The sequence below is a fragment of the Caretta caretta genome, chromosome 1, assembly GCF_965140235.1.
Source record: "Caretta caretta isolate rCarCar2 chromosome 1, rCarCar1.hap1, whole genome shotgun sequence".
In the NCBI taxonomy this organism is placed as follows: domain Eukaryota; kingdom Metazoa; phylum Chordata; order Testudines; family Cheloniidae; genus Caretta; species Caretta caretta.
This window is the reverse complement of record NC_134206.1, coordinates 257,769,963-257,780,030: the sequence shown is the minus strand read 5'-3', so window position 1 is coordinate 257,780,030 and position 10,068 is coordinate 257,769,963. Positions and strand designations below refer to the sequence as shown.

General features: G+C 46.3%; 1 protein-coding gene across 1 annotated transcript; it reads right to left on the bottom strand.

The window, feature by feature from the left end:
• Positions 1–7,372, bottom strand: HMOX1 (heme oxygenase 1). Its single transcript, XM_048832730.2, has 5 exons — positions 7,182–7,372; positions 6,729–6,849; positions 3,720–4,211; positions 2,941–3,049; positions 1–705 (listed from the first exon to the last, which is right to left on the bottom strand). Exons 1-5 carry the CDS (start codon positions 7,211–7,213, stop codon positions 569–571), a joined length of 891 nt encoding a protein of 296 aa, XP_048688687.2. The 5' UTR covers positions 7,214–7,372; the 3' UTR covers positions 1–568.
• Between the last annotated feature and the right edge of the window lie 2,696 nt (positions 7,373–10,068).

Here is a 10,068-nt window from a genome sequence, read left to right as displayed (position 1 = left end):
TCTTCTTACTTTGAGGTTTATTGTTAGTCTATAAATTATAGAGACAGGACACAAGGACAACACTGTATTTTCAACAACTGATCTGAAGTCATGATTGGGAAAATATGCTATAATGGGCTAATAGTGTCATATAAAAACAGTCTACAATCCAAGTGGAGCCTCATCACTCCACAGAAGCAATCGCTGCTGCATCAGCCAGCTGTACAAAACACGGAGTGAACAAAGCACCAGTAAGGCTTTTTCCCGGGCAGCAGGGAAGCTACCAGGCCTGTGCTTTACATCTGGGGCTCTTTGCAGGAACTGTTTGAAGCAGTGCCACGTCCCAGCAGGGCCTTTCAGGACCTTTCTGATTCTGCCTCAGCTTTTTGGTTGAGTTCAGTCTGCGGGTTCAGAAATGCTCTCAGCGCAGATCAGAGAGAATTCACACGAAGGCTTCAGAGTGCTCTGAATCCACTGGAAAAGCGTTAGTGGCACAGCCAAGATCAGAGTGTCCGGGTTGAGGGCTGGATGGACGGCATTAGGTGTGTTAGTTTGGGGAGGGAGCGGCAGGAGGGCAGGGCCCTTCTGTTCACATGGCAAACAAGCCCACAGCAACCGTTGTCACTAGGAAGCTGAGGACAAGAATCCACCGTGCCAGTGGAGTGCTAGGCAGCATGTCTGTGTGCTTCATCGATGTCTTTTCACCTTCTTTCACAGGAGCTGGTCCTAAATCAACAGAAATCAAATTTTTAAGAGCAGGAATCAGGCTAGGAAGGGTTTGTTTCTATGTTAGTTTTATATCAATCTCCAAAGATGCACTGATGTTATCCCCTAGCACGCTAAACTGTGGCCAAAGTGAGCAACTGCACAGGATAATGGTGGAGGGGTACACCAGATGTACACCACAAGTGGGTGGGCTAGTGAGACTCAAGGTCAGTAGTCAAGTACCTTCAACCAGTTCAGAAGGGTAGGGTTTGTGGTGTAAATCTTCACATCCCTCCCAGGCATGTAGTACAGTCTAATAACCCTCACTGCCCTGCAAGTGCACTCAATTGGTTTCCTCCATGCCAGATGTGCAGGGTAGCCTCTCACTGCTGTAACTTAATGTGTTTTGGTTCCTTTTGCTTTTTGTAAATCTCAAATTTAGTACGATGCCAGGCTCCTTCTGCTTCCTAGGAGCAGCTCAGTGCGCTGTGTAGAGAAAGCCTAAGTGTTGGTTAAAGCTTTCTCAGTGAAAAGATTTTTCTGGAGCACCTAAGATTATTTCATCTCCTCCTTGGCCTTGCTTCCTGGAAAGCCCAGTGCCTGAGCCTTTCAGACAGTCTCCAGCCTTGTTTTCCCCAGCCACTCTTCATTCCCTGGCTCCAGCCTGACTTCATGGCCCAGTCTTGGCTCGGACTCACAACCCAACCCTTGCTCCCTCCGTACCCTGCCCCAGTCCATTCTCTTCCTTCTGGGGTCTGCATGAGGGCAGACTATACATTGGACTATAGAAGGTTTGCTGAAGCAGGGCTCCTCTCTGTCAGATCTTAGCAGCTCTGCCAGTGGTCAAAAGAGCCTGCATGAGAGTAATGGGAGCCTCCCTCTCTTCCTGGCTGCCTCTTTGAATCCCTGAGCTCCTCACCCTGGTTCAATACTCCCCTATAGGCCCCTCCAACTCCTGGCAGTTGCAGAATGCAGGTAAGCACTTGACATAAAAAAACCTTTAGGGTGGGATTTTCAAAAGGCCAACGCTGAGTGCTTTTGAGAGTGCCACGCTCAATCGTGAAGAGGGGGATAAAATTCCAGAATGACAAAAGATGCATTAAAAATGTTTCATGCCATTTCTGTGAAAATTATCCCATCCTTGAATGTGTAGAGAGACCTACATACAAGGGTGAAATTGAGAGTAATGTTCCTTATGCTGAAATTAAGGCGACCCAACTGAATACCATATGAAAGCGTTGTTTGCTAGTTTCAAAATTCTTAGGTTACAAGAACTTTCTTATTTTAACCACATCCTCTCAGATAAGTCACTTTCTCCAGTAGAAGTCTGGAAGCAATCTTTGCTACGGAATAGTTACTCTGACCCCACAATAACAGCCTGGTTTGTAATGGCTGGAGATCGCTTTGAACCTCAGCATGTCATTCTTGCAATGACAGCATCTTGTCAGTAGATGGAGCCATTTCAGCTCTAAAGTTAGACTAGAATAGGAGGAGTGGGAAAGTAGTCGCCATCGGATACTGCAGCTGCAAGATCTCAAGCCCCGGGGTGATACCAGTAGTTCTGACTTTGCTATATTTCATAGTAAGGAAATGCTGCAGGGACCACACAGCAGCACTTTCCCAACACTCAGGAGAAAAAGAGAATTTTCTCTTGCTTTCCAGAAATATGCACTAACAATAAGCACAAAAAGTTTCAGTCCAAAAGACAGGAGTCTGGGTAGGTCTTCATGTCAAGGGGCTTATAATGGGAGTGCCTCCTCAGTCAGGGCTGTCGCATCAACCCTTACCATGCTACCCTGCGCCCAGTCCTGCAGCTTTTGCTCATGCAAGCAGTCTCAGTTGGGCCGGCGTAACTCCAGTGAAGCCAATAGAGTTACACTGGTGTAAAACCAGTGAGAGGACCAGAAGAATCAGGCCCATTCATTGTAACCCTTCCAAACAGTCAGTTTTGCCATGTGTGAAAGGGGGACGATGATAGCACTTTGAGACCTACTGGGAAAAAGCACTGTAGAAAAGTGGCGAATTTTTATTTCTGCAGAGCTCACAAGACTCCACATGCTTCCGGCCTCCTTTGAGGCTCTCAGCAGCAGTTTCCTCACACAATCGTCTGCTACACTAACCAACACTAGTGGAGTGGAAATAGAGACACAAGGACAGCTGGTGCCAACTCCTCTTTCTTACCACTCAGCAAGAAAAGGTAAAGGGAAGAAAAAAACCCCAAAGGAAACTAAAAATTGACTTTAGGAAGGTTCTTACCTTGCTCATGTGCTTCACTGGTGCCTCTTGTGCGAAGCTCCGGCTTCTGTTGTGCAGGGTGACTGTTCTCATGGCACTGGGACACGAATTTCTGCAGTTCCTCAAACACCTTGAGAACAAGAAACACACACACAGTTACCGCATTACCTGAAATGCTGTCTTCTCTCCTCCCTGAGCCCCTTCTTACTGCATAAGAGATTTTGGGAACTAGAGAAAGACATCTGGCCCAGCCACTGATCCTGTGTGTCCTTCCTTCTCCAGAAAGGAGTCTACCTAAGGGTCTCTCTTGAACTCCTCTATACTCCTTGCTTGTTTAATAGTATGAAGTGTGTGAAATGCTTTCCCAGGGCAATTCAATAGGAAGCTGTGCTCCAATGCTCATCCTCCAGATCAGAGGGGAAGCAGAGTGTGTGTTCTCATAGAAGAGTTGTAGAGGAGGGAGGGGATATGTGGAAATACTAGGATAAAGGGATATGTGGACTCTGATTCCTGCCCCCAAATAAACACTCATGTTCGAACAAGAGCAGCAAAGGAAGAGCCTGCATTCAAATCCTGGATAGGATCCATTGCCCAAAGGAAAAAAGTTTTCTAGTATCCAGTCTCTTAGGAGGCTCATAAAAGCAACTTTCACACAGGACAAGTTCAGTACAGCTCTCACTACTCCTGCCAGCCCGCAGCTTCCCTTCAGTTCATCAGTACAAATGCCACCTCGCCTATGTGGAGATAGCAGCTGTACCTTAGGTGGGAGAGGCAGTGGGGAATGTGGGCTAGTTCCTCACCTGTATATTCAGCAAGAATGCCCTCTTGGCTTCCTCCAAGATTCTCTTCTTGGTGGCTGGGTCCATCTCGATGGAGTTCATCCGGGAGCGGTACAGCTGCTTGAACTTTGTGGCATTGGACACCCCTTCAAAGGTGAAGAACTCCAGTCCTTCTCCAGTACTGGGTAGGTGGAGAGCTTTCTGGGCAATCTTCTTTAACACCTGCCCACCAGATAGGTCTCCCAAGTACCGAGTGTAGGCATGGGCCACCAGGAGCTCTGGTTCATGCTGGCCCACATAGTGGAGCCTATTCACATATTTCTGAGTGGACTCGGGACACGAGATCTCTTCCCTCCATAGTGGGCCGTAGAAATACTCCAAGTCTTCCTGAAGGGCAGTCTTACGGTGCAGTTCAGCTGGGAAGTAAACGGGGATATAGGCTGGGTGATCCTTGTTACGCTCAATCTCCTCCTCCAGAGCAGAGTAGATGTAGTACAGAGAAGCCATAACCATCTGCAGTAAAAGGGAAGGAATAAGTCAGCGACAGGGTCTCTCGCCTTCCAGCTTCATGTGCACTTCACGTTAATACAACATATCTGCATACATACACTGTGTATGTGTCACTGGTTATTGGGTCGTACCATATCCCCAACTTCACCTTCACCAAGACAGACCTTGGGATCATAGAAATTAGAGTGTGAAGAATCCTATTAGGTCACATCTAGTCTATTCCCCCATACACCGCTCCCCATACAAGGATGATTTCCAAAAGGTACATTCTCCAGTGCACTGTTCAGTTCTGACTGTCTCAAGAGATTGGGGAACTTATCCCTTTCCTAGGCCCTGACAGACTGTTACACAACCTTTTTACTTTATGATCTGTTCATCTAAAGGGCAGACCTCTGCTCAGACACCACAGATGTTGGAACCGCAGCCCCTATCCCTTCATTAAGGTCAGTAAGTAGGGTGGCTACTTTCCTTTCACTTTGGTTGCCTCAAGGAGACCAGATAGGAACATCTTTTCAGAGACATTCAGCTAGTAATCCTCAAAAAACACCCACCCACCGTGGCAGCCAAGGTCACTCCTGGCATAAAAGAGGACAGGAAGCACATTCCATCTCTGAAAAGGGACTTTGTGAAAAGATCATTGGGAGGTTGTGTGTTTGTTGTGTCTCTATTGCCAATTCACATTTTCTCCTCTTACAAGATGCTTTTTCTAACTGCCAGCCCTTCAAACTGGGGCTTGACAGTTAAACTGGGCTCTTTCCTTCTTGTGCATCATCACCAGAAGATCCTGCTGCTCAAATGTTGCTTTCGTTAACACATGTACAGTCCCATTGTCTTTTCAGTCAGGGTGCTCAGGGGTAACTAAGGGCAGAATCTGAAGGCAATGTGATACAGATGGCTCAGGCTTGGTTAAAAATTCTGCTGCGGATACAAAAACCAGAAAAGAAACCAGTTCACTCTCCCTGATCTGTGTTGTTTCTACAGGGCTGACAGCAGCAAAAAGTAATCACTCCTACATTTCCCACTACAGTCAGCAGCTATTTCTACATAGTCATGTTTCAGAAGAGATCTGTATATTACAGGGAAGTTAGCAACAGAAATAAAAAGGATTTTAAACACTGACCCCGTTAGCCAAATCCTTGGAAACGTCTGGTAACAGCCAAAGAAAGCTTGGTTACAAAATAGAGGAAAATTGCATGGCAAGTTAAGAAAACTTAACTAGAATAGTTGATATTTTCAAAGCTAACTAGAGGCTTTAGTGGAAGTTGTGTGGCTAAATCCCCCAGTTGATTTTGAAAATCGCAGCGAGTCGGCATTACCTTTTGGAGCCCATAGTTACTTCTGACTCTCCCTGACAACAGATCACTATCCTCTCAGAAACTGACCTGAATCCCTTGGTCTCTGAGGAATGACTTGTGGGGGGCGGGGGTGGAAAGTGTTACTGTTACCCCCCTTTGAAGTTCATTGCCTAGGTAATGCCACGTCCCCATTTGCAGGAGTTTGGCACTGTAGTTACTTTCAGAAATTGGTGGATGATTGAGTCATGCTAGATCAAATCAACACCTGTGGCATGACAATCCATGTGTCACATCCTCAAGGCTCTCCGGAATTTCTAGCTCACTTGGCTTTCCTGTTTTTCCTTATGGCTTTGTTTATTATGTGATTCAGCTGTTGGGAACCCCATTATCTCTCCAGGGTTAACTTACGCCTAGATATTGTATGATCATAGAAATCGCAGAGTTATGTATAACTGGTCCTGCTCAAGCTGAGCAAAAAGGGCTCCATAAGGTAATTAGCATTTATTCATTCATTCACTCAACTGGAGCAATGATTAGCTCTTGCATATTTGTGAATGACACTGTTTGCTCAAATCCATTAACTGTATGGTCGTGTCCTCAGGTCCAGTGCAAAACCAAGTTATAATTCTAATATTACAGAGGAAACAACTAGGAACCTTCAGGACCAGAGACTATTCTACAGCCTGGCAGACCTCACTTTTAGGAAATGACTTCCAATATCAAGACTGAATTTTCCTTGTCTCTTTCCTGCTGTTACTTCCATGTATACCCACTTAGATCATTCTAAATAATTTGTCACCCTCCTTGGTGGCTTTAAACCCTTCATATGCTTGTACACAATTATATCTCCATCAATCATCATTTGACTATAATCAAACACATGGGCATTTAATTGCTTTACTCTTTCCTCACAAATCAATTTCTTCAGCCCTTTCTTGTAGCCTCAGCAAAGCAAGGCACACCCCCACTAAGCGTAGCTTCGGTACCCAACCAGAAATACACAGCTCTGCGTCACATTCTGCAACAGGAGTTTGCAAGACATTGAGAGAGCCCTGAAGTTACCTGGGGCCAGATGCTGGCGTGATGAGTGACACAATGATGCCACGTTGTCATGACCCAAAGATTTTCCCGTTCAGGAGCCCTGGCTTGGCTGTTCTGAATTAGACACGAGAGGTTCCCTAGAGCCCAGTTTTCCCCATCCACTCCAGCAGCGCTGCAGGGTTACCTTAAACTCCTGGAGTGACACCTGCCCCCTCTGGAAATTCTTCATGAACTCTGTGCTCTCTGCCTGCTCATGCACCTCTTTGGTGGCTTCCTTCAGGGCTTCTGATAAGTCTCCAGGCATGCTGGGAAAGCGGAGGGAAAAAGCCCATCAGTGTCAGAAACATCTCACCACCCCCTCCAAAACAAAAGCTAGCTCTTTCCCAACAAGTGGGGTGGGGAGAAAAAGCATCCCAGGGTGGGAGTGGAAAGAGAAGGAACATCAGCATCCCAAATTCTGCCAGGAGAGGGGGAAGAGATTGTCAGTAGAAAGGAGGAGAAAGGGAAAAGGATCCTCCCATTCCCAGTAGAGTAGAGGTGGAGAGCAGCAATCCGAATCCCAACCCAAAGAGTGAGGTGGGGAGAAATGCCATTCCTTTCTATGATAATTTCCCTTGGATTCTAGCCCCACTCTCACCTTTCAGAGCTGTGTGTCTTGGAACCTTCCATTTCTCTTTTCTTTTCTTCCTTCGCTTTTTCACTCTTCTGTTGTCTTCTTCTCTCCTATCCCCCTTTGTCCTCTCTTCTCTCAGGGCTCTGGGAAGCTTTGGAATTAAGCAGCCCTTCTGCATCCTGCTTTATACTTGGCTCAGATCACGTGAGCAACCAAACAGCTGACCCTGGTGTAATTGTTGCAACATACACACTTTCCTCCAGGGAAGGGAGGAGTCTCCTGACCTCTCTTGACAATGAAGCTCAAAAACAGGATGTTGAAAGATGTCTCCTTACAGAATGCTGGGCAGTTTGCCCAGGCTCATTAACCCTTTTTCTGCCCAGCTGGTAGCACCGAGAACTAAGACGCTCCAGTGTGAATGCTTGGGAGGATTCACTAATGCTTAAGGGGTTCACACTGGGAAATTAATTCAGATTAAAGCAGGGTGTGAATTTAAAGTGCAATCTCTAGTCCTGATCAACTCCCTTTGTGGAGACTGATTCCAGAATAAGGGTGACTTTTTCCGAATTAGTTTAATCCATTTTTGTAAGTGGATTAACTAATTCAGAATAAGGCACTCTAATTCCCTGTGTGGATGCTCATATTCTGCAATAAATCAGGACTAGCTATATCAGAATAACTCCCCGTGTAGACAAGCCCTCAGAGTCTATCTGTACATGTCCTCCCTTTCAGATAACATGAATGGAAATGATGGTTGGCAGCTTCAAGGGTACTAAGTTCCCACACAGTAACTGCTTGGTACATGGCACAGAGAAGGTACATGCTAAAGACCCAAACAAGGGCATGCGCAAGAATAAAAATGTGACTGCCTTTGGAGGGGCATGTTCTGTTGCTTGCTTGCTCTCCCCAGCGCGGCCACGGGGCCGGAGGAGCTCTGTGCCCCACCATTTATTGTGCACATCCCTGGACCTAAAGGATGGTGAACTATACCTGGGTTAGGGGAAATTCTGGTGGAGGTCTGCAGAGACCTTGAAATACAAACAGTTCATCTAACCTGGGTCTAGGAGCAAAAGAGAACCGGATTGTCTAGAGACTGGTCTCCTGGCAGTAGTTGCTGGCACCTGCCCCTTTGCGGTTGTAACTGGTGAATAATTAGGAACTCATGGGGCCAAAATGGAGTTCTCATCAGGCTTTAGGTGGGTTAGAAGCTCAGCCTGCTAGTGTGGAGCTGGATGTGGAAAATGCATCGATTGGCTTTCATTTTGGCAAACAGAACATTCTCCTTCAACCAGAAAACAGGGCAGGGTACAGTTAAAGAAGGGACCAAGGTCCTGGTGAGGGCACTGTGGTGTGAGCCTCTCACCCCAGACCTTTGGCCACACCTTATAACACTGACTGGGGACCGTGCCAGTACTAGGATATAGAAGCCAGCTGGCAGGATTTGTTGTTTTCGCCTCAGTCAGACATTTGCAGTTAGGAGGCTGAGTGTTCAGGAAAGATTACACAGCACTTCTGCAGCTGACTCATCTGGGCTCCCTGCCTTCCCTTTTTCTCTTAAAGCAATGGGAACACTCAAGAACATTTCTGCATAGTCTCTAGTTCCCTTCCTCCCTCACACCGTACATGTCATTACACTTGGGGTGCTGCTATTCTTCTGCATTTATCCTGCAGGATAAAATAACTGTCTCACATCTGAGTTGTGAAATCATGTTGCATCCTCATATCATGACTTGACATCATGAGGCCTAAAATATGCTTGTGACATAGGGGTCCTGAAGGGCGACCGCTACTATGCAGGTCTGCATATACAGGATCCTTCTTCAGAGATCCACCTCGTGGAGGATGGAAAGGTGGTGTCCTTAAAATGACCATTTCTCTCTCACATTGTCCTCAGGGTCATGTGGAACTTTCAGGTCTCTTCAAAGAGTCCTGATAAGAGATAGAGGATGCAAGAAATCAGACCTCTAGCTCTGGCGGAGGGGGAGGTTTGTTTGTGATGAAAGAGCCCCTTCCTTCCAGGAGCACCTCCACCCCAGAAGTTACATGCTTGTGTTACATGTCTGTGGATATCTAAAGAGATGATGTACAACAGGGAGGGAACAATCAGGATATTTGGGGAACTATCTGAAAATTACGTAGGCCCAGTCTTTGCAGTGGCAGGACTTGGACATCGCTGAGCTCCACTGCTGTTGGGAGAGAGGTTTGGTCACCTCTGCCATGCTGCCAACATGACATGTTGTGGAAGGGGACAAGGGGGTTGAGCGTGCCAGTGAGTTGGCACAGATTTGAGAATGGCTCCTCTCTTCCTATTCTGAGTTCAACATCCAAAAAGGGCAGGGGCACAGGAGGAAGCAATTCCAATGCCCGGACACTGAAGCTTGAAAAATACAAACAGGAAATGAGATGCACTTTTTTAAACACTAAGGATTAATTGACCATTGGAACAACGTAGCAAGAGACGTAGTGGATTCTCCGTCATTTGAAATCTTTCCATCGGGATGGAGTCTCTTTCTAAGAGAGATGCTTTTGCTCCATTTGTGAGTTATTGTGGTTGATACAGGGATCACTTGGTAAAATTCTATGGCCTGGTAGAAAGTCAGACTAGATGCTCACAATGATTGCTTTTGATCTTAAAAATCTATGAATCCTAGTGGATGAGCAAATTACACCAAGAAGTCAGATGGTTTAGCAGTTGATAAAGAATTACTGACCAGTAAATGGGATGGAGAAGGAGAACTTAAGGAGCATTTGGCCTTGTATAGGATTGACAGCAAATTCTGCAAGTAGAAGTTATGTTTCCAGTTAGAGCACGTGAAATCACACATCCTAAGAAGTTTCACTTCTCTGTGAGATGTGCTGTCCCTGCTGGGGCAGCAGTGAGTAATGCCGGAGGCTGGGCTCAGAAGAGAAC

What these genes read in the sequence shown, in the direction of transcription:
- HMOX1 (XM_048832730.2), bottom strand. Translation starts at nt 7,213, where the DNA reads ATGGAAGGTTCCAAGACACACAGCTCTGAAAG. An exon ending in TGTCACTCCAGGAGTTTAAG is followed by an intron (nt 4,212 to 6,728) that starts GTAACCCTGCAG and finishes CTTTTACTGCAG; the next exon opens with ATGGTTATGGCTTCTCTGTA. An exon ending in CAGTGAAGCACATGAGCAAG is followed by an intron (nt 706 to 2,940) that starts GTAAGAACCTTC and finishes CTGTTGATTTAG; the next exon opens with GACCAGCTCCTGTGAAAGAA.